This window comes from Pseudonaja textilis, chromosome 14 (genome assembly GCF_049901715.1).
Source record: "Pseudonaja textilis isolate UNSWEBS1 chromosome 14, rPseTex1.2, whole genome shotgun sequence".
Classification (NCBI taxonomy): Eukaryota; Metazoa; Chordata; class Lepidosauria; order Squamata; family Elapidae; genus Pseudonaja; species Pseudonaja textilis.
The window spans coordinates 364,343-385,707 of record NC_142003.1 but is presented as its reverse complement, the minus strand read 5'-3'; the positions used below and the strand labels follow the sequence as shown (position 1 = coordinate 385,707).

General features: G+C 61.5%; 3 protein-coding genes and 1 non-coding gene across 4 annotated transcripts; all 4 read left to right on the top strand.

The window, feature by feature from the left end:
* The first annotated feature begins 154 nt into the window (after window positions 1–154).
* On the top strand, window positions 155–4,930 carry PTX4 (pentraxin 4). The gene is made up of 3 exons (XM_026704621.2): window positions 155–472; window positions 2,451–3,195; window positions 3,738–4,930. Exons 1-3 carry the CDS (start codon window positions 317–319, stop codon window positions 4,376–4,378), a joined length of 1,542 nt encoding a protein of 513 aa, XP_026560406.2. The 5' UTR covers window positions 155–316; the 3' UTR covers window positions 4,379–4,930.
* A 671-nt stretch (window positions 4,931–5,601) lies between these two features.
* Window positions 5,602–14,515, top strand: CLCN7 (Cl-/H+ antiporter 7). The gene is made up of 25 exons (XM_087912756.1): window positions 5,602–5,763; window positions 6,716–6,787; window positions 6,873–6,944; window positions 7,108–7,173; window positions 7,672–7,804; window positions 7,957–8,066; window positions 8,151–8,231; window positions 8,486–8,548; window positions 8,834–8,917; window positions 9,064–9,157; window positions 9,319–9,383; window positions 9,493–9,609; window positions 9,907–9,961; window positions 10,311–10,371; window positions 10,472–10,610; window positions 10,836–10,929; window positions 11,156–11,325; window positions 11,535–11,587; window positions 11,934–12,060; window positions 12,361–12,446; window positions 12,564–12,696; window positions 12,982–13,041; window positions 13,211–13,387; window positions 13,555–13,635; window positions 13,769–14,515. Exons 1-25 carry the CDS (start codon window positions 5,665–5,667, stop codon window positions 13,853–13,855), a joined length of 2,379 nt encoding a protein of 792 aa, XP_087768882.1. The 5' UTR covers window positions 5,602–5,664; the 3' UTR covers window positions 13,856–14,515.
* Window positions 14,516–14,701: 186 nt separating this feature from the next.
* LOC148124661 (uncharacterized) lies at window positions 14,702–20,209 on the top strand. The gene is made up of 4 exons (XM_087912741.1): window positions 14,702–15,186; window positions 16,241–16,292; window positions 16,692–16,737; window positions 17,074–20,209. The coding sequence occupies exons 1-4, from the start codon at window positions 14,833–14,835 to the stop codon at window positions 20,207–20,209; spliced, it is 3,588 nt and encodes a 1,195-aa protein (XP_087768867.1). The 5' UTR covers window positions 14,702–14,832.
* A 467-nt stretch (window positions 20,210–20,676) lies between these two features.
* On the top strand, window positions 20,677–20,748 carry TRNAT-CGU (transfer RNA threonine (anticodon CGU)). The gene has a single exon. It is a non-coding gene; the product is annotated as a tRNA-Thr (tRNA).
* The last annotated feature ends 617 nt before the right edge of the window (window positions 20,749–21,365 follow it).

The window sequence follows — 21,365 nt, the reverse complement described above, 5'->3', positions numbered from 1 at the left end:
CGGGTCTCTCTGCGGACAGCTGCCTCCTGCGGCCCCGGGGATCTTTCTTGGGTGGCTCCTGTGTTGGGGTGTGCCCCGCCCCCTCCGAACTGACTCGTTCGGCCTGTCCTGGCCGCCCCCAACCGGGCTCGGCGCGGCGCAGCACCGCGTGGCCTCCCGCCCTGGTCCTGGGCTGGGCTGGCGCCTCCCTCCCTCCCGCGGCGGAGCTAAAGCGGGCTCCGGGCTCCCGACGGGGCTGGTCTATTCCGGGCGCAGTCAGGCGCTCCTGCCAGCCAGCCAGCCAGCCAGCCAGGCAGCGCAGGCTCGTCTCTCCGGGATGCGCCGCGGCTTCGGGATGCCGGCGGCGGCGAGCGTGGTGCCCGTAGCCCTGGTCCTGGCGGCCGCCTGTCTGCGGGGCGCCCTGCAGCAGTCTCCGGGGGCGGCCGAGCCGAGGCGGCCCCTCTTCGAGAGGCTCCGGCGCCTGGAAGCCCAGGTGAGCCGCCCCGCTCCCTCCTTCCCGTCCCTGTCCGGGCTCGGAGCGGGCGCTGGTGAGGGCAGGGGCGGCGGGCAACGAGATCCTTTTTCCTGCCCCGGCGAGAGTCCACGGGGAAGCCCCCCGCCTTTACTCCGCTTCTGGCCCCAAAATGCGGACGGGCCGGGCAGCCTCATCTCCTTTCCCGCAGCCCAGGGGGCGGATGCGGTGCCCGGTCTGCAGGGCTGGTCTCCCGGTCCTTCTCCTTCCTTAGACTTCGCTTTGATCTCCTGAAACAAGGCAGCGGCTCACCCCGGGGCTCCCTGCTCTCTCGGCGAAGCTCCTTTTCCAGGAGACGCTTTCAAGTAGATCACCTGCACAAAAGGCCCGTAAAATCGGGCCAGAATAAAAGGAGGCACTGTTGAACTCGGCTGCCAGCTTTGATCCGCGTTGGATCAATGTGGTAGTTACTCTGCTATCCAAGCTCTCCTTTCTTTAACTTGCAACAAATAAGCCACTCAAGCCCACCGAGTCCCTTTAGGAGGCTGCTTCTGTTCTTGAGCCCCAACATGGGGGGCGGGGGGGGGGGCGTTGATTCCAGATAGAAGGGAAGGGGGGGGGCAGAGGGGAAAAGGCAGCCTGGAGATGACAAGAATAAAGTGATGGAGCCGTTTCAGGAAAAATAAAAGAAGCAGACGCAGCTCAGAAAAGGTCTGGATTTTACAGGTCCCAACAGGCAATAATGTGTGTGTGTGTGGGGGGGGGGCAGGTTGCCAATCCTTGTTCCCTTGGGTTCTTTGGCCTCTGCAGCCTGGGAGGGCTAGGGGATGCTCAAAAGCCCACACCCCATGGTGGCTCCCTCCTTCCCTGCTCCAACCCACCCAGCTCCTCAGGTCATGTTTCAGTGCAAAAGTTAGTGGCAACAGCTGGTGTTGTGATATTTCAGCCTTTCAGGTTTTGCCAGAGGCCATTTTACACTAAGATTAGCCACAGATAGTTGCAGATAATGGCCCAGTAAAATATATTTCTGCATTTTCAATGGATTTAAAGATAAAGTTATTTTGTGAAAGCCTTTCCTGGGCTTTCTTGCTAGCCTGGGCCTCTAGAGTCTTGTACTGCAACTCCCATCAAGCACAGCCAGAGTGTCCACTCCCCATGAGAGCTGGGGCAAGAGGAATAGTGATCCACATTTAGAAGAGCTGGCTGAGGGAGAGTAGCCAGAGTGGATAAATTAATACAGATTGCCACAAATAGCCTGAGCATTTCAGAAGACAAGAAAACAAGCTCAGGACATCTCAAAACTGTAAAACAGTGAAATACTTGTCACCCAAAATAGCAAAATAAGCACACCGATTTTTAATAGTTACACTTGTCAACCATTTACAGTTAGCGCTATAAATAATTGTACTTGTTATTGTAAAAATATCACTTCCTAAATATAGTTGAGATTACTCAGTACCTCCAAGGAAGCTGGTGGAAAAATATAATCCTGTATTTTGGTCCAAAAATCTGCCGCTGGCTGGTGTCCTTATGCAGTGAAACATCTAAACACTTCACGAACACTTTCTATATAAGTTCAACACCATTGGCACTTATTGGGAGGGAAATGCCCCCCCCGCCCCCGTTTTGTTCCTGTTTTGGGACCCTGTTTTGCTTTGCTCCCAGAGGGCATCTTGAGCAGCACTTGAAGCCATAGTCTTAGTCCCACCTCTGGACGCATTCAGAAGTGCGTGTTTCTAATGCTCTGGGGTGCCCTAGGGTGAGGCTGCCAAGCCAGGCAGGAAAAGGGGCCTTTGGTCCTGGGCGTTGGTCGCAGGGATGCCAGGAACACCGCATGAAGGGCCCCGAAAGGCTCCTGGTGCTTCGTAACCCGCCATGCCCATGTCCTTCCCAGGGAAAGAGAGGGTCCCGCTTGTCTTGCCCCCACCCCTTTCCCGATGCTGCTCTCCTGGCCCTCTGCCCTTGGCTTTGAGGGGCCTGACCGCATCCTCTTTCCCAGTTCCGACAGTTTCAGGAGGTCACCCTGACGCGCCTTCAGGAGACGGCAGAGAACTACAATCTTTCTCACAGCCTCCACACCAAGATGGACAGGTTGCTACAGAAGCAGGAGAGCCTGCAGCTGGTGGCCAATGGGTCCCAGGCTTCCACCCAGGAGGAGCTGCATCGCTTGCAGACTTGGGTGAAGAAGCTGGAGAGGAACAGCAAGAAGCAAGCGGTGAGGATCCGAGCGCTGGAAGGGGCCTGGCAAGAGACGCGGCAAAAGCAGCTGGAGAGCCGCTTGTCCAACCTCACCCAGGAGCTTGAGAGCCACCGGGAGGACTTCCGGGACGTGGCTGCCCACCAGCAGAGCCTGCAGAAGATACTGCAGAGCCTGCAGGATGCCCTCCGCAGCCAGGGAAGCAAGCTGGGCAGCATCGAGCGGAAGCTGAAGAGCCTTAAGCAGAAGGAGGAGCTGCCCAGTCCTCGGAGCGCAGCAGCATCGGAGGCGGCTGGAGGGCAGAGCCCCACCTTGAAGAAGCTGCGTGCCAAGCATCGCCAGCCGGGGGGCCACCTGGAGGTCCCGGCCGAGAGCCCAGCAGCGCTGCAGAGGGGCTCCCTTCTGGGCCAGGCGGCTTCTCCCCTGCAGGTGGATCCAGGCCCGGCCTCTTCACCTGAGCAGCAGACCCTCACAGAACAGCCTCCTGGACCGGCCAAAGTCCCTGCAGAGCAGAAGCCTCCAGGAGGGCCTCGGAAGCCAGGGACAAGTAGGTAGAGAGGGAGGGGGTGCTGATGCATGAATGCTGCCAGGCTCCTTAAGCTCCAAGGCCTTAAAATGTGCTGGAGGCTCGTCTGGCTGAAGGCCCCCCTTCAGCTCCCTGCCTCGGGAGGCAGGCTGGTTCCGCAGGTGGGGCTGGGCTTTCCTTTTAGAGAGACTTTGGAAGCTGCTGCCCTTGCTTGCTTCCACCTGGGTTGAACTTGGGAGATGCTTTGTACTTGGCTTCTGTGTTTTATCTGCTGTACTGTCTCTCAACACTGTCCGGACCCCGAGTGACCTGCACGCTTTAGACTAGAAATCTTCAGTGTAACTATCACCAACCTCGATGTAAAATTCCAAACTGGAGCCCCAAGCTGGGGTGGGCCAGTGCTGCAACTGGCTGTGAGCCCCTCGACACTTTTGGTTTGGGCTGCTTCCCAGACTCGCCCAGTTATTTCCAGCCTCCATAGTTCAGGCACGAGGCACCCGGCTGCCCACACGAGCCCCTGGGTCTTTCCTGGCCGCTGCCCCACCGCTCTCTCTTCCCTGCAGGGTGCAACGTGGACTCCATGCTGGTCTTCCCCAACGCCTCCACCGAGAACTTCGCAGCCTTCCAGCCCGGCCTGCAGACTAGCTTGCTGGAGCTGAGTCTCTGCAGCTGGGTGAGGACCAGTGCCCGTTACCTGGGCACCATCCTGTCTTATGCCACGGAGGAGAACGACAACAAGCTGGTGCTCCACGGCAGGGACGCTGCCCCCCGCAACTCCCTCCATTTCGTGATTGGAGACCCCGCTTTTCGGGAGCTGCCGGTGGGGGCCGTCTTGGACGGCAGGTGGCACCACGCCTGCATCATCTGGTCCTCCATCCAGGGGCGCTACTGGTTCTACCTGGACCGAAGGCTGGCCTCCCTGGGCTCCAACTTTCGGAAGGGCTACGAGATTCCGCCCCAAGGGTCGCTCCTCCTTGGCCAGGAGCAAGACACTCTTGGCGGGGGGTTTGACTCATCTGAATCATTTGTGGGGCTCCTGGCAGGCTTTGCCATGTGGGGCCGAGCGTTGCTGCCGGGGGAGGTCTCCAGCATCGCCCTTGGAGAAGGCCTGCCCCACGGAACGGTGCTCACCTTGGCCAATGTCTCCATGCTCAGTGGTTCTGTGCGGAAGGTGAACTGCACCTGCCTTGAGCACTGCCTGTGACACACACACACACACACACACACACACACACACACACACACACCCCGTGGAAGCCCTGGAGGCTGCTCGCCATCCCTGCCTCCTCCCCCCTCCCCCCCCGCGGAATGAGCTTGGCTGGATTTTTTTTCCAGAGAAGGGACCCTGCCGAAGGGGCTGGGGACAACCCCAAAGCTGCTCCAGTCCTCCCTTAGAAGAATGTGCTTAGCCCCAAAACAGGATTGGTGCTGCCGATTTCCAGGATATTTGTGCAAGGGAAGGGACCTGCTCATCATTACTCTGCCTGGTGTTCCAGATTCTTCCTTCTGGCCTGAGGGAGGGTTGACCAAAAAAAAAAAAATTCTCACGTGCCATTTTCATGATAAAATTCTTTTTAAAAAAAAGATGATGGTGGGCTTTGTTGGTAAAGTACATTAGTTTCCCCCAAGATGAGGATTCCTTTTTACACTTCCAAAGCCAGTTCTGGCTCCCTGCCTTGCTTAGCTTGTGTAACGCATTGGAGAAAATAGATCAATTTCATGGTTTTGATTTGAAACAATAAATATTTATTCAAGACCTTGGCCGTGCCACTCTTTCCCTCAGATAAGTGAAAAATTGGGGTGGAGTTTAAGATTGAATGCTGGAAACCCGGGACCAGCCCTGCCAGCAGCCTTAGCTCGTCGGAGGGGTCTGCAGCTGGCGAGCCCGCAGGAGGAGAGCCAGCCCGGAAAGAGCGTCTCCTCCAGGTGCTCCTGGGCCCTCCGTCCATCGGGTCCTTCCAAAAGGTTCATTCCCCGCAACGCCCCAGCTCGTTCCCCCGGCAAAACCCACCGCCGCGAAAGAGGCATCGCAGTGCTCCCCGTCCGCTCGCTCAGGGCGGCACCGGGCGGGCGGGCCCGCCCGAGGGAACCCGGGTAGTCCCCTCCTCTCCCTGGCAAAAGCTCCGGTAGCCTCCCGTGGGGAAAGGAAAGGAGAGGCGGCTCCCCCGGGCCCCCAGCCCAGCCCCGTGCCCGGGAAAGGCCGGTGCGGCGTGGCCGTGAGCAAGCAGCGCCTGAACCGCGGACACGCTCCCCTCCCCCTGCAGGGACGGTGCCTCCCCAGCTGCGAGCCGCCGGAGGGCGGCCCGGCCGGGCGCTGGCTCGCAAGCGGCTGCAGGTCCCTCGGCGTGATGGAACCGGCCCCGGGGCCGCCGGGACTCCATCCCCCGTGATGCTCCGGGGCGGGCGCATCACGTGCCTCGCCAGCTGCGGCAGGTCACATGATCGCCGCTGCCTGCCTCGCTCTCCAGTCGGCCGGCCTGCGGAGCGGCGATGGCGAACGTGGCGACCCGGGTGTCGTGGTCCGGCCGGGAGGGCGAGGCCGAGGGCCGGGGCGAGACTACGCCGCTGCTGAACGGCACGGGCGGACAGGTGAGGCTGGCGGAGCCCCCGTGGCCGGGAGAAGCCTACCGCTGGGCGGGCGGCTGGCGACCCGCGCCTTCCGGCGCGTTTCCCAAGGTTCCTGAGCATGTGCAGAAGGCCTGTCCCACGGGCTCCCTTGTTAAAGAGACAGCCGACCTCCAAGCCCCGGCATCCAAAGCGGGTGGCCCGGCGCTCTTGGGCCTCTGGGCTCCAGGCGAGGGGAAGCGCCGGTGCGGCTGGAAGTTGACGGCGTGAGAAAGCGGCGCTGAGCAGGCTGTGGGGGCGACGGCCTGGGACCCTCCCTGTGGGCGCTCCTGGAAGCCCTCCCAGGCCCGTTGCCTGGCCCAGCCGGACGGCGCATCGGATCCCGGCCGTTCCCTTTGTGCCGCTCTCTTGGGCGAGGCCTTGTTTCTGGAGGGGCTCACACAGACAGCCCTTTGCCCATCAGCTTTGTGGCAATCTGTGGGCAGTTTCTGTTGACCCTACCAACACACAACAGTGTACAGGAAACGGTCTCTCCATGGCCTACAGTATTGCTCTAAACTCAACACATTTCAATCTGCCTCTCTTGCATCCTTCAGTCACAGCCAAAGCAGCCCCTCCCCAGAGAGTGACACAGAGGCTCCCCAGGAACCCGATCCCGATGCCCCCAAGTCCTGCCTGATTGGACGACAGGCCTGTGTTGGCTTTGTGAATCCTGTGACTTTCCCGTGACTTTTCTGCTCTTCCTTCCTCTTCTGTTTCCCCCTCTGCCCTCCGGCCCCAGGGCAGCAGAATGAGGCTTTTCATTGCCTCACAAGCTCAGGGCTGAAAAGGGAAACTTAATAATTGTTGCTAAAACAGCCCCGCTGCCTGCAGAGCTGTTGGGCTTCCCAGGGATAAAGCGTGTTTGCCCCAGATCCTTCCTGCCCCAAAGGGAGCTGGGCAGCTCAAACGAGGCGGGTGTGTTTTGCCTCTGCAGCCGAGCCCTTCCTCATCTTCCTCGCGATTTGGGCGCCTGAGCAACGTGGATCTTGGGGACCATGAGAGCACGGTGAGCAAGCCGCCTGGTGGGAGGGGTGGGGGCAGCGGAATGGGGCTAAATCCAGGGGTCTTGATGGAATTCTGGTTCCTTGTAGGAAACGGAGGCCCCTCGGTGCCTCCCCAGTGAGATTCCGCACAACAACAAGCTTCTCTCCCTCAAGTACGAAGTGAGTGTCCCTGTTCTTCCCGGGAAGGGCCCCGTGCGGGGCTGGGGTCAGTGTGGAAAGCGGGCCCTTCTTCCAGTGAGCCGGAGGCAAAGCTGGCACTTTGCAGCTGGGCTGGGGGGGCCGCTTCCCCTGAAGGGGTTCTCCATCTTTTGCCCCCCTGCAGAGCTTGGACTATGACAACTGTGAGAACCAGCTCTTCTTGGAAGAGGAGAAGAGAATTAACCACACGGTGAGTGCCCCTCTCCTGGGCACCCCAGCTGGTGCCCTTGGGCCTCTCTCCTCTGGGGCAAACCCTTGGACGCTTTTCTTGGATCTGGTGCAGCCGAGGAGCCTCAAGGGAAACCAGCAGGCCCTCTCCCTGCTGCAGCCGCAGCTCTGGGGTGCTCCCACCCTCCCTTTGGGCCGGGGGCGATGCTCCCTGGCTTCCCAATGTTGTTCTCAGCTGTTCCTGGGGCCGAGCCTGGAAAGGGGCATCTGGCAGCCAAAGGTAGCTTTGAAGGCTGGTTTTCATCAGCTCTGCCAGGAATGAGGGAGGGTGCAGAGGGTGGGGAGCCCACCCGCATAGAACAAGGAGGGAGTCCACATTAAGGGCTTGCGGGTCAGGTCCAGAACCTGGCTTTGCCAGTTGCCATGCTGCCTTCTGGGCCACAGTGCAGCAAACATCAAAGCCTGAGAAAAGTGGGGGGGGGGAATGGGGTCTGATCACCCCCCCTCTCCCGCTATACAGGCCTTCCGAACAGTGGAAATTCAGCGCTGGTTCATCTGTGCCATGATCGGCATTCTGACCGGCCTGGTTGCCTGCTTCATTGACATCATGGTGGAGACCTTAGCAGGGGTCAAGTACAAGCTGGTGAAGGGCAGTATCCTTGAGGGGGCGGGGGGAAGGTCGCCCCCAAGGGGTGCTGCGGGGCAATTCGGCTCTGCTTGGCATCGGCATCCTCCCCCAGGCCTGTAAACGTGGCTGCCAAACTAGGAAACGGGTGTTTTTTCCTTTCAGCTTATTTTTGCCCAGATATTGACAAATTCACCGAGTCTGGACGCCTCTCCTTCTCTCTGCTCCTCTGGGCCACTGTGAACGCAGCCTTCGTGATGGCCGGTTCCCTCATTGTGGCGTTTCTGGAGGTGAGGCTGGGCGAGGCTTGGGCGCGGCCTCCCTCTGTGATGGCTGTTGGGCTGCCGTGACCCAGCGCTTTGCCTCCTCTGCAGCCCGTGGCCGCCGGCAGTGGAATCCCCCAGATCAAGTGCTACCTGAATGGAGTCAAGATCCCCCACGTGGTCCGGCTGAAGGTCAGGCGCCTGGGGTGGTGTTGCGTTGTGGTTCTTCTTCACACGGGCCATACAGGCCGGCTCTCCTTTGAGGGCGGGGGTTGTCGTGTGGCTCCTGACTTGGGGGCTTCAGCTGCCAGGCAGCAGCAAGTCAGGGAGGAGCTTCCCTTTTGGGGTGCAGAAATGCTTCTGGCAAGGGCCTTTGGGGGCCTGGGAGGTTATGGCGGAGTCTGGCAGCCCCCTGACCCAGGGCCTCCTATGTGCTCCCCTGGCAGACCCTGGTGGTTAAAGTCTGTGGCGTGATCCTCTCCGTGGTTGGAGGCCTGGCAGTGGGGAAGGTAAAGAGGCGGGGGGGGCAGCCACCCTACCGATTTGATGCAAGGGGTTCTGGGAAACAGCCTTCCTGCCCCCCGCCCCCAACAGCCCTGGCCTAGCTGTGGCACTGGGTGGACGGGGTCCTGCCTTCAGGCCAAGCAGCCCCACAAGGGAAGGGAGCGGGATGGAGGCCGGGCGGAGGAGCAAGCGAGGATGGCCGTTCCCAACTGGAGAGACCCTTCCCCCGCCCAGGGCCCACCCCCACTTGTCCCAAAGCCTCTCTGGCCCCTCTGCGCTCTGCGTTCCAGGAAGGGCCGATGATCCACTCGGGGGCGGTCATCGCAGCTGGCGTTTCTCAAGGGCGCTCCACTTCCTTGAAGAGGGACTTCAGGGTCAGTAGCCCCCCTCCCTCCCGTGAGATCAGGGTGGGATCTGGGCCGAAGAAGCCAGCCTGGGGGTGGCACCTGGGAGTTTCATTGGGCAGGAGAGGCCAGGCCTGTCCTGCCTGCACACAGACTCCTCCTTTTGTCGCCTGCAGATCTTTGAGTATTTCCGGAGGGATACGGAAAAGCGGGATTTTGTCTCGGCCGGAGCTGCCGCCGGCGTCTCAGCTGCCTTTGGGGCCCCTGTTGGTAAAGCCCCTTCCTTCTCCCTCCCCGAGCCTCTCTTTGGCAAAGATGGGGCCCCCCTCCCGATGCCTAGGAAGAGCAGAGCCGGGCAGGGTGAGGGCCACGGGGGCCCTGCCCTGGGGAACGGCTGCCTGCTCACCCAGGTCCCCTCCCCTCCTCCACAGGGGGGGTCCTATTCAGCTTGGAAGAAGGCGCTTCCTTTTGGAACCAGTTCCTGACCTGGCGGATTGTAAGTGCCCGGGAGGGGAGCGCGCACAGCGCCTCGGGACCCAGCCCCCCCCCCCCGCGCGAGGGCCTTGCTGCTGCCCCTCCCCTTCCTCTCCTCTCTCCCCCTGCAGTTCTTCGCCTCCATGATCTCCACCTTCACCCTCAACTCCATTCTCAGCGTCTACAAGGGCAACCCCCTGGACCTCTCCAGCCCCGGCCTCATCAACTTCGGCAGGTTCGATTCCGAGGTGGGCCCCCCATCCAGTCATTCCCGGGTCCCCTTTGCCGCCCGGCTGGAGCTGCCTGGTCTCCCTTTCCTCAAGGGGACGAGGTGTCCAGAGGGCAGTGCTGGGGGTGGGCGGGTGTTGGAGGGAGGGAGCGAGTGGCAGAAGGCCTGGCAGTTGCTGCTGCCCCTCAGGTGGGCATCAGATGGATGGCTGGGCGGAGGGTCCTACACTGAGGGGAGGGCAGTGCCAGGAAGCTGCTGGGCTCTGGCACAGACTCCCCGGCCTTCCGGGCATTCCTACGCCTTTGTTCCGTTTCAGAAAATGGGGTACACGTTCCAAGAAATCCCCATCTTCATCTTCATTGGCGTGTTGGGTAAGAAACCCTTTTGGCCTGGAGGAGGGGGCTTGGGTGCATCCACGGCTTGAGCACCAGGCACCAGCGGCCCTTTGGGGGAAGGGGCAGCCCCCGTGCTGCGGCTGGGTCTCCCTCGACAGCCGGTGGCGCACCCCGCAAATACGCAGACCGTTTGTTAGGGGCGCCCTTTCCCCTCTCCTGCTGCTCCCCGAGCCTGCATGGCTGAGCCCCCCTCCACATGCTGTGGGGGCCGAGGGGACCCCGGGCTCCCCAGACTCTGCAGTGGTGCGTTGTGCCCTAGAGGCCGAGCGCCAGGGCCCTTGCGGCGCCCCTTTCCTGACCCCCCTCTGACTCCCTCCGTTTGCAGGGGGGATCCTTGGTGCCATGTTCAATGCTCTGAACTACTGGCTGACGATGTTCCGGATCAGGTGAGGTCCTGGCGGGGCTCAGCCCAATTCTGGCCCCTCGGGGGCTGCCCTGTTCCACCCAGCCTCCGGCTCACCTGCGCCTCGCCCCTCGGTTCCCCAGGTACATCCACCGCCCGTGCCTGCAGGTGATTGAGGCTGTGCTGGTGGGGGCTGTGACGGCGGCCATTGCCTTTGTCCTCATCTACAGTTCTACAGACTGCCAGCCTCTCCAGGACAACAGCATGGCCTACCCGCTGCAGAGGTAGGGGGCTCGGGGGAGCCCTGTGGCTGAAGGGGCCCGGGCTTGGGCTCAACAGGTGGGCCAACAGCAAGCACAGCAGAGTTTTAAGCCCTGGGGAAGGCAAGGGGGGCAGGTGCGGCCAGACTGGCCAGGGGCTCCATGCACCTCCTTCGGTTCTGAGGCTCCCTTGTGCTCTTCCCCGATGGCAAGCTTCTCCTCTTCCTCCCCGTTTCCTTTTCACCAGCTCTTCTGCCCTGACGGGCAGTACAACTCCATGGCTGCTGCCTTCTTCAACACCCCCGAGAAGAGTGTGGTCCGCCTCTTCCATGACCCACCAGGTCAGCTGCCTCTGCTGCCGCACCCACAGGGATGGGGCTCAGCAGGGCTTACCTGGGAGCTGCCTGTGTGCCTGCAGGGGTACCTGGAGCGGCAACTGGCCAGCCACGGGGGCTGCTAAGCAGAACCAAATCACTCGGCGGGGTCTCCTTGGTCTTCTGCCGTGGAGCAGCCCTCAGGGTTGTGCCGGGGGAAGAGGAGTGAGGGTCTTCTGTTGCCTCCCTCCAGGCACTTACGACCCCATGACCTTGGGCTTGTTCACCCTGGTGTATTTCTTCCTGGCCTGCTGGACCTATGGGCTGACGGTGTCCGCCGGCGTCTTCATCCCTTCCCTACTGATTGGGGCTGCCTGGGGCCGCCTCTTCGGCATTTCCTTGTCCTACATCCCCCACAGTTTCGTAAGTCTGGGGCTCCCTCCCCCCGGGAGAATCTTGAGGGAGGGACTGGGGGTCCAAGAGGCGAGTGTCATTGCAGGGGCTGGCTGGAGCCCAGGATGCCTGTCTGGGCCACTTGGTACTGATCCTGCGGTCAGTTCCTCCCCCTACCCTGTACTATGGGGGCTCGTGGAGTAATCTGCCTTGCTACCTGCTTTCTCTCTGGCTTCCAGATCAGGGCTGACCCAGGGAAGTATGCGCTGATGGGAGCCGCAGCACAGCTGGGTGAGTACAGAAGCCTTGGGCCCGTTTCCAAGGCCTCCACGGTGGGGGGGCGGGCTGTGCTTCAGCAGAGTCCAGTTCTGATGGGTGCATGTGTGTGCGTGGGGGGGTGGGGGGGCGAGCTTGGCCCCTTTGGCAGGAGCAGAGCCAGGCTGGGGAGGGTCAATCTGGCCGCTCTGGCTGGGCCGACCGCTGGATGCAGTTGGGTGGGAAAAGGGCTTTGGACACGGAGGAGCCTTCCCGGCTATTTGGGTTCCTGGTGGCCAATATGGCCGTCGTGTCTGAGGAGGCAGCAGCGCCTCCTCCTGGGTGGGGGGAAGGAGACGTGCCAGCGGGGTCTCTTGTTCCAGGGGGATCGTGAGGATGACGCTGAGCTTGACTGTGATCATGATGGAGGCCACGGGCAATGTCACTTACGGCTTCCCCATCATGCTGGTCCTGATGACGGCCAAGATTGTGGGGGACTTCTTTGCGGAGGTGAGAGTCTGCACCCCAGAGGGCTCCGGCGGGAAGTCGAGAGGCCCAGAAGCCTTTTATGCCTGTGGCGGCTGGGAGGGCACCCCCCTCGAGGCCACTTTGGCCTGACTCAGGCCAGACGGGGCCTTCGGTGACTCAGTTTTCCCTCCTGACTGCCGGCACAGACTTTCCAGCGTCCGTCTGGCAGGACTGTCCTCCTGCCACCAAACGAATTGTTCCGGAAAGTTCGTCTGCCAGGCCCTCCCCCCCGGTGGCCTCCGGTCTCTCTTGCCCATCTTCAACCCCTTCTCCCCATTCCAGGGCTTGTATGACATGCACATCCAGCTCCAGAGTGTCCCCTTCTTGCACTGGGAGGCCCCGGTCACTTCGCACTCCTTCACGGCCACGTAAGTTGAGGAGTCAGGAAGGGGCCAATGGGGGAGGGAGGCGCCCTCTCGCCTCTCCCGCTTGTGCCCCCAGGGCTGCCCTGGGCCCAGCCTGAGCCTGGGCTCCCCTCCCTACAGCCAGGTGATGAGCACCCCGGTCACCTGCCTGCGGCAGAGCGAGAAAGTGGGGACCGTCGTGGACATCCTCAGCGACACGGCTTCCAACCACAATGGCTTCCCCGTGGTGGAGAGCAGTCATGGCAGCCACCAGGTGGGCAAGTGGCCGCGTGGCCCTCCCTGAAGCCCCCGGGAGTCACGGTTGCTGTGACAGGCTCAGGTCTCTGTTGCTCCCGGGGGTTCCTCTGCAAAGGGCCTCCTAGTCACTTCAGCCCTTGGGGCGAGAGACCGGGGGGGGTCAGGGGTGGCGTTGCAGGGGCAGCCAGGGAGCCACTGAGCCCTCAGTGCCACCTGGCGACTGCTGAAGGGGGGGCCTCCTCTCTCCACTGGGCCTCCCACTGTTGCAGGGGAGCGACCCAGAGAGCCTCTCTCGTTGCAGGCGATGGGCCTGCGGGGCCTGATCCTGCGCTCTCAGCTGATCGTGCTCCTGAAGCACAAGGTTCGTGGGCGCTGGCTGGGCGCTGCGGTAGGGAAGGCCGGGCGGCTGGTGCAGAGCCAGACCTTGAGCCGGGCTGCTCAGGGGCCACCGTGGGCCGCAGGGGAGCCAGTCCGCTCCCTGTGGCCTGGGCCAAGAGGGCTGCCCCACGACGCTCCCTGTCTCATGGCAGGTCTTTGTGGAGCGGGCCAGCCTGTCTCTGCGGCAGCGGCGGCTGAAGCTGAAGGACTTCCGGGACGCCTACCCCCGCTTTCCCCCCATCCAGTCCATCCACGTCTCCCAAGACGAGCGCGAGTGCATGGTGGACCTGACCGAGTTCATGAATCCCTCGCCCTACTGTGTGCCGCAGGTGGGGGCCCCGGGGGGGACGACACTCCCCTAGCGCCAGGCCAGGCAGCTGCAGGGGTGCCTCGCTTCTGGGCCCAAGCTGGCCCACCTGCTGCAGGGGCAGTGGGCTCACCTGGGGGGGGCGGGGGACCCCACCCTCCGCCTGACCGGCCTGCCTTCCCCTTGCAGGAGGCCTCTCTCCCGAGGGTGTTCAAGCTCTTCCGAGCCCTGGGCTTGCGCCACCTGGTGGTCGTGGACAATCAGAACCAGGTAGGGCCCCTGCTCTGGTCCTTGGGGGGGTGGGAAGAAGGGGGGTGTCTCTTGCAGGGAGCGGCTCCTCCAGCCGATGGGGGGCTGGGGCTGCTTGCCCAGCCTGAGCGGGTGCGCCCATCTTGCCTTGCAGGTGGTGGGGCTGGTCACGCGGAAGGACTTGGCTCGCTACCGGCTGGGGAAACAGGGCATTGAGGAGATGCTCTTGGCCAAGACCTGACTTCGCTGGGCTGCTCAGATTCGTGTGCTGGAGCCCCCGGCTCTTCCCTCGCGGGGCACCGGCACAGAGGTCCCATCGGGGGCTCCTGCTCCCAGCTACACCCCTGGCTGCGCCTGCCTCCCCGCGGCCCTCTTCGCTGCTCTGTGCGCGGTGGGGGCTGCTGCAGGCTCCTCCGAGAGACCTGGTGGGGCCCAGAGAGTAGCGGCGGCAGGCAGACCTGCTGCAACCTGGGCTTGGCATGGCTTTCGTGTGTCTCTCTCACGCATTCATGGCTCTCGGCACATTTCCCTTCGCCCTCCCCTCACCGCCTGTGCCTTCCAAGCCCAAGCAGGCCCAGAGCCCGCCCCGGGGCTTGGCCTGGGTGGGGAGGGGTGTCACCCGAGGGCTCTTCTCCTGCTTTCCTCTCTGGGGTTGAAACGGACCAAGCAAGGCTGGCCTTGTGCCCCCCCTTCACGGCTGCCCCTCCCCAAAACATCCAGAGGGTGTTAAGTTGGAGGAGTGGGGCTTCTTCGTCAGCTGGGCCGACCAGCAGCCCTTTTCCCAAGACTTTGGTTTTATCCTTTCTTCTTTCTGCACTGCTTTGCTGTCTTCTACAGCAGGCGCAGCTGTACCTCAAAAGTCCCTTTTTTGTGCTGAAATAAAAACGAATTTGGTTTTTCTCCCTTCTGCTCTTGGTCCTGATTGCCCCGGCTGTGCCGCCCGCAGAGCGAAGAGGGCTTGCGGCACGAGAAGTGGAGCCAGAACAAAAATGGTGTGGAAGTTGGAGGCAGGAAGGATGTGGGGACCTCCATTCATTCCCCCCCCCCGCCCAGCAGCAGGTTCCCAGCCCCAAAGCCAGGTCTCTTAGCAACTGCACCCGCAGGGGACCTATTGTGACGCTCCATTAGGCAGCAGCCTGGGCCCCTCCCTCCTGACTGGTGCACTGGACACCCCACAGGTGAAGAGATGGCAAGTGGGCGCAGCTTGCCGGAGGGGCCATGAGGTCTGGCTATGCGGCCTTGGTGCTCGGGTCCCTGGTGCTGCAGAAGGACCTCAGCGGGGGACCCTCCCTCCGGAGCCGGACTGCTCGGGAAGCGGATGGAAGAGATGACCCCGCTGGCTCCTGCCCAGAGGGAAACCTGCTGCCCCAATTCCAGCACCTGTTGTGTTCGCAAGGCTTCTGCTGGATCTCGGAGACGACCTGGGGGGTCCCCCTGGCTGGGGCAGTCCTGCTGCTGTTCTGGTTGGCCTTCGAAATCTGGAGCTCCTCCTGCCTGGCCAGGTGGCAAGCCCAGCTCAGGCAACCTGTCGCTACAGACAGCCAAGCAGCGCAGCCCAGCTCTCCCCCCTTGGTAAAGAGATGGCTCTGCGTATTGCGTTCTCTGGTGCAGTCCTGGGCAGCTTGCATAAGACACCCACCAGCCGTTTCCCCCCAGGGCTTTTCTGCATGAGCTGAGCCCCGCCTGAACACGGCACTGAAGCCCCCCCCCGTTGTGGCAGGTGGGGAGTCTAGGTTGGCAGAGGGTCCCTGGGGAAGCAGGGAGATCAGCCACCAGACGTACACACTCCCACTTGCGGGGGTGGGCTTTGGAAAGGGGGACATGAGTGTTGAGCAGGGTCAAAGTGGGCACCCACCATATCCAGCTTCCTGTCTGCAATTGCCAGCAAGAGGCTTGGGAAGCCGATGGGGTAGACTGCCTCTAAATATGGAGGGGTCATCTTTCAGGGGTACAGAATGTGTCCTTCAAGCATTGGAAGGATGGCATTAAAACAGGCGACCCTGAACCACCTTGTCCTTAATTTTCTGTGGATCTATCTGGGACTGGCTGTATTTCAGGGGGGGTCTTGTCCGGGGGCTGGTCGTTGGCCTAGATACGCCCAAGTTGACCCAAAGCATCCTGGTTTTTCTGAAACGATGGACTGTCCCATACAAGGACAAGTCACCATGGTTTACAATAAAACATTTGATAACAAATCCAAACCATATAAATCATCTCCATTCAAAACACGTTAGACATGTCTGTCCAGGGAAGGAAACTGGAAGCAGAAATCAACTCCCCCTCCCTTTGCCCAGAGGAGTCCTGGCAGGTCAAGGTGGCCCCAAAGAGACCGTTGTAGGGATCCCTCCAGAGTGCAGGTGCCAACTCGGCCAAGCCCTCCACAGAGCCGGCAGATGGCACCCTATGGGCAGCAGAAGCAGCCTAGACGTTGGTGCCCTGCTGAGCCTGAGAGAGTCCTCCACCCTCCTGCTGAAGCAGGAGAGCTGCCGATGGCTCCCCAAACCGGAAGGGACCAACTTAACCTTTTATTAAGTTTGCTACGATTCCTCTCATGCCTTTGGGAGGCCAGAATGCACCTTCACCCTGAGAAAACTTGAAACCCAGTAACACTTTTTCCCCATTACAGCCTGAAGCAGAGTGCGAAGAGGAGACAGACTTTCCAGCCACACAAGCAAAACGTATGTTTATTCCAACTTCATCTTCCCCTGGAGTACAGCTGGCCCCACTGGCATCAGACCTCCAAGTTCACCAGGAATGGTGGCTGTTTGCGCTGTGAAGGGGAGCCGGTGGCACCTCTCCCCCCATGAAGTTTCAATCCGAACCCGCCCTGCCTTTTCAAGCTTCAGCAGGGCTCCCCTCTTGCTGACCTAGGCGGCCGCTTGCGCTTGTAGAGCTCCAGTTTAAGACTTTCCAAAGGCAGCGTCGATGCTCTTCCTTCTCCACTGTTCAAAGAAATCCCTTGTCAGGTTTTTCTTTTCAATAGTAAGATAGTCAAGGCAGCTTGATGGGTGTTTTAAAAATGCTTTCTATAAGTCGATTAAAAATAAATAAGAAATATATCCTTTTTTCTGTTCTAGACTCTAGCTGCATTTGTGGGGGGCAACCAGCATCCGATTTTGAAAGGTAGGTGAAATCTCTGCAAATGCACTTTCTGCCCTCTCCATAACGGCAGAAAAACTCCTTTGTGGAGGCCGCTGAAGGCTGTGAGGAGCTGGCTGGGGCTGGGCTCCTTGTGTTGCTGGGGAAGGCTCAGTGGGGCTCACCTGTCTGGGCATCATAAAAGAGTCGTAGCAGTTCTCCAGACAAATTAAGGTCCGGAGACTTCCCAAAAGGGCAGGAATGGGCACAGTGAAGAAGTGCAGTGATTATTTTTTATAAATGGGGTCATCTGGAAGTGGAAACACTTTTTTTCTCGTCTAGCAGGGTAGGAAAATTCTGCTTTTTTCTTTATTTCTACAGTTGCGAGCTGCCTTGTCAGGTGCACAGACATCCTTATGATCTACACCAAACTCCACAAAGCGTGTGTCAAGATGAGGACTTATACCAAAAGTACCTCCCCTGTCTACCTCCTTTGTTAAGGAGCACTGCGATTCTGCCAAAGCGCTCCTCCTCCTCCTCCTCTTCCTCCCCCTCCGGCTCCTCCTCCTGCTTGCCGCTCCTGAAACACTTGACCTTGCGCTGTCATGTGGCTACAGAGGCTTCTCGGACAATGCGTGATTCCTCGGAGGCTTCCGAAGCCAGCAGCTCTGATTCTTCTTCCTCGGATTCAGAAGATCTTTATTTTCTGAAGAAAAGAAAACAACACGGGCCGTCACTGATCCCTCTATTCCCAGAAAGACTTCCTGAAATAAAAGGCGCACCACTGCTTCCGGAGAGTCATCCTGAAATTAAGGGAGTCCCGCAGATGTCTGTTGCACAAATAAACATTGTCGAGAGCTCCACTTTTGAAAAGGAGGATCAGGTCATTTTGGTGGAGAAATCTCTTGAAATCCGCATGGGGTCCCTGCCAGCCCCCACAGCCCCCGGCTCCCTTCCCAGGCTGAGGGTCAGGGATAAAGAGGCAGCGGGAGAGAAACCTTCGCCCTTCCCCTTGCTGGATCAAATGGCCGTCCAGTGCCTTGACTTCAGGGTGAAGGAGCAGCGGGAGGAACTTGCAGAGAAAACCACAGAGAAATCCTCCCCCAAACCTTCCTCTGAAAAAGAGGAAGAGCCCACTCAGCCCTTCAAGGTCACTGCAGACCCTGTGGACGGCCTGCCTCCCAGGGACTCAGAGGAAGTCCCAGCTGTTCTAAAAGCAATGGAGGAGAAAAGGAGAAACTTCTTGGAATTTCACATCAAGAAGAAAATGGTTCAGAGACGGTGTGGAGTTCCCACGGTGGTCATCAACTCTGTGAACCGGTTTCAATCCGTGGGAAAAAAATCCTTCCGTGAGGATCTTAAAAAAACGATGCAAAACGTTTTACTAATCCCAACCGAGGCTGAAGCGTCAGCGCGCCCAGCCTTCCTCCCCAGAAACGCCAGGGCCATCTACATGAAATCTTTGCAGGAACCTCCAGGAGCCAAAGGGCACTATCTTTTTCACAAAGCAAACCCAGAAGAAATCAGAAAAGTGGGCTGCTTCCCTGCTCCTGAGGAGCTGGGCCTTAAACCAAGAGACTCCCAGAGAAGCCAAAGAAATTGCGTTCTTTTCTCAGTAGAGCCAGAAAAACTCCGGAAGCTGCTTTTCCATTTAACAGTGAAAATGGTGGAAATCCAGAAGGAAGCCTTCCCTGAAATGGTGGAGGACTCCCTCCGCGCCTTCAACATCCTGTCTGTAAAGCCTCTGCCGAAGCCAATCCGTTTTGGCAACAAAATCTCAAGGCCCCCCTCGCTGGCCTTCATGGCCCAGGAGGCGCTCTGCATCATTGATTTCAACATCAGCCACAAATACATGGTCTTCACCTGGGGAATCCCCACCCCGCACTCAAGACCCACGGAAGAAGAGGCTACCCGGGGCCTGTCAAAGGCCGCCCAGGGAGTCCCTCAGAAGCCCCCCATTCCCATCCTGGTCCTAAAGTCTCCCAGGAAGGGGGCCTCGTCCCCCGGGGGGGCTGAGTCAGGGCAAATCCTCCTGATTCCAAAGCCCCCACCGCTCCAGGCCCCCCACCGAGCCCGCCTGGCTCCTGCAGAAGAGCCCCAGGAGGTCCAGTTCACAGACCTCTGGAAGCAGAGCTGCTTGGCTCCCAGCGCTCCTTCCAAACAGGCCAGAGGAGCCCCTCCCCGGTCCCTGGCAAGGCCTCTCAGGGATGCCCCCGCCCAGGAACGTGTGGAAGCCGAAGCTCCAGGTGAAGCGGCTCTTGCCAGGCCTTGTCCTGAGAGCCAGGGAGCTGCTGGCAAAGGCAGTCCCAGCACCAAGCCAGAAGCCCCAGGGGATGGGAAAACCAGGACGCTTCTCAGAGCTGCAGCAAACGTGCCGGAGCTACAAGACCGGCCTTGCTCTACAGATCTCCCGGCTCCCTTCCAGGAAGGAGAGAAGGCAGCTGCGAAAGAGGCAGGGGGCAAGAAAGGTGGGGGCCAGCAGGAAGAGCCGGAAGGCCCGCTGCCCTACAGGGCTGTCCCACCCTCCCTGGAAAGGGGGCCAAGCAGACGGGAGGCAGACAGGCAGGGAGAGCTGGAAGGGACCATGCACTACGCGTCCACGCCCCCCCAGACAAGAGCAGGGACTGGAAGCAGAAAAGGGGAGCATCAACAGGCGGAGCTGGAGACAACGATGCGCTACAGGGCTCTCCCACCGTCCCCCGAGGAGGGGCCTGGCCAAAGAGACGGCGACGAAGAGGGAGAGCTGGAGGGGACCATCTGCTACCGGGCTCCCTCCGAGACCCCCGAGAAAAGCGCAGGAAGGCCAAGAGATGCGGACCGAGCGGCAGAGCTGGAAGGCAGGCTGCGCTACGCCGCCGGCCCCGACACGGGAAGCAGAAAAGGCGGGGACGGCCAGGCGGGGCTGGAAGCAACGATGCATTACAGGGCTCGCTCCCCGTCCCGGGAGAAGGGAGCGAGGGAGGGGGACGCGCTCGCAGAGCCGGGCGGGACAGCCGAGGCCGAGGGACACAGAGCCGCAGCGGAGCGAGCCAGGAGCGCGCAGAGATGCCCGCCCGCCCGCGCAAGCGAGGCCGGAGCCCAGTGCAGCGGCCAGGCGGACGGAAAAGAAGCGGTGGCGCTCAAGGAAGGCCGGGCCGGCCGGAAGGGCCGGGAAGGAGCGCCCCGCGGCGAGGCCCTCGCCCTCTCGGTGGGCCTGCGGGCGGCGGGGAGCCGGCGGGACGCGCCCCCCCACGCGGGCCAGCCTCTTCCTCCAGCTGGACCTGGCCCGGGAGAAGCTCCACCTGCGCTTGCAGAAGCGGCTGGAGGCGGCGCTGCGGCCGCGGCAGAGGGCCGGGCTGAGCCTCCGCGTGGAGACGGGCGCGGGGAAGCGACGGGGGCCGCCGCCGGCCCGACCCTTCTGCTACGCCTGCCCGGCCCCGGAGCGCCGCGGGGCCGCCGTCAAGACGGTGTGCTGGGCGCTGCCGCAGCGCATCCTGGACATGAGCGGCGGCCGGGTGCCGCAGGTGGCCCGCCTTGAGCGCCGGCCCGGGGAGCCCCGCAGAGGAGGCCCGCGGCGCCCGGACAAGCGACGGCGGGGCGCTGGGCAGGGCCGCCCCGGGGAGGCCGCGCCGGGGCCCATTAAACCGTTTGCTTGACAGCCGAGTCCGGGGGTGTCTTCCGGGCGCGCGGCGGTCTGGGGTCCTCGGCCGGAATTGGGCCTCGGGACTCGCGCGGGCTCCGCCGCTTCCCGGCCAGCCACGAGCGACAGGCAAAGGCAGGCCTCCGTGGCCGACTCCGGGGCAAAGGGGCGGGAACGCATGCGCACGGAGAACCAACCGCCCCATTTCGTGCGTTTGCGCAGCGCGGCACCGCGAAGTTCGACCTGCCCTCACTTTGGAGCCCACTTCAGGGCGGAGCGTCTCGCGCAGCAGGGCGGGAGCATCCGCGCACGGTTCTCGGGAGCGCCGCCAGCCTAGATGGGAGCGAAGCACCCCGTTCAACGCAGGCGCGGTGGCCAAGTGGTAAGGCGTCGGTCTCGTAAACCGAAGATCACGGGTTCGAACCCCGTCCGTGCCTCGCGAGTTCCAGCTGCCCCTTGGCTACCCCGGCAAGGGGGCGACAGGAGGAATGAGAGGGGCTCATTTTTAGGGCGGTGGCGGCGGCAGTTCCCACGTGCAGGTGTACACGGAGCTTTCCTCGCTACGCTGGAAGGAAGGGAACTTATTTCTTGTGCAGCGCTAAGGACCGCGGAGCCTTCCCTTCTACCCACGCATGTCAGGGGCACCCCCTTCCATTTTCTAGTGGGCAGCCGTCCGCGCTTCGAGACATCGGGAGCTCGGTCGACATTTCCCACGCGGGAAAGTGGACGGGCGGCCGCCTTATCTCCCTTATCACCCCGCAGTCACACACCCCGCCCTCCGGTCTGTGGATCCCTGCGGCTGCGTCCAGCGGCTGCCCCGCGGGCGGAGGAACAGGCCTTCCTTTCCAAGCGGCTAGTCCTCAAGGGCTGTCCTGCCCGGGGCGGGGAAACTGTTCTCGGCGCAGCGAAGCCTCCCGGCCAGCCTCTCCGCGGCTACACCCCTGCCAGGCAGACTTTGCCCCGCGGGCGAGGAGCGCCGTCCGAGCGGAGCAGCGGTAAGTGCCCCGGCGCGCCCGGACGGGTGGTCCGCGCGGGTTCAACTCCGCTGCCCGCC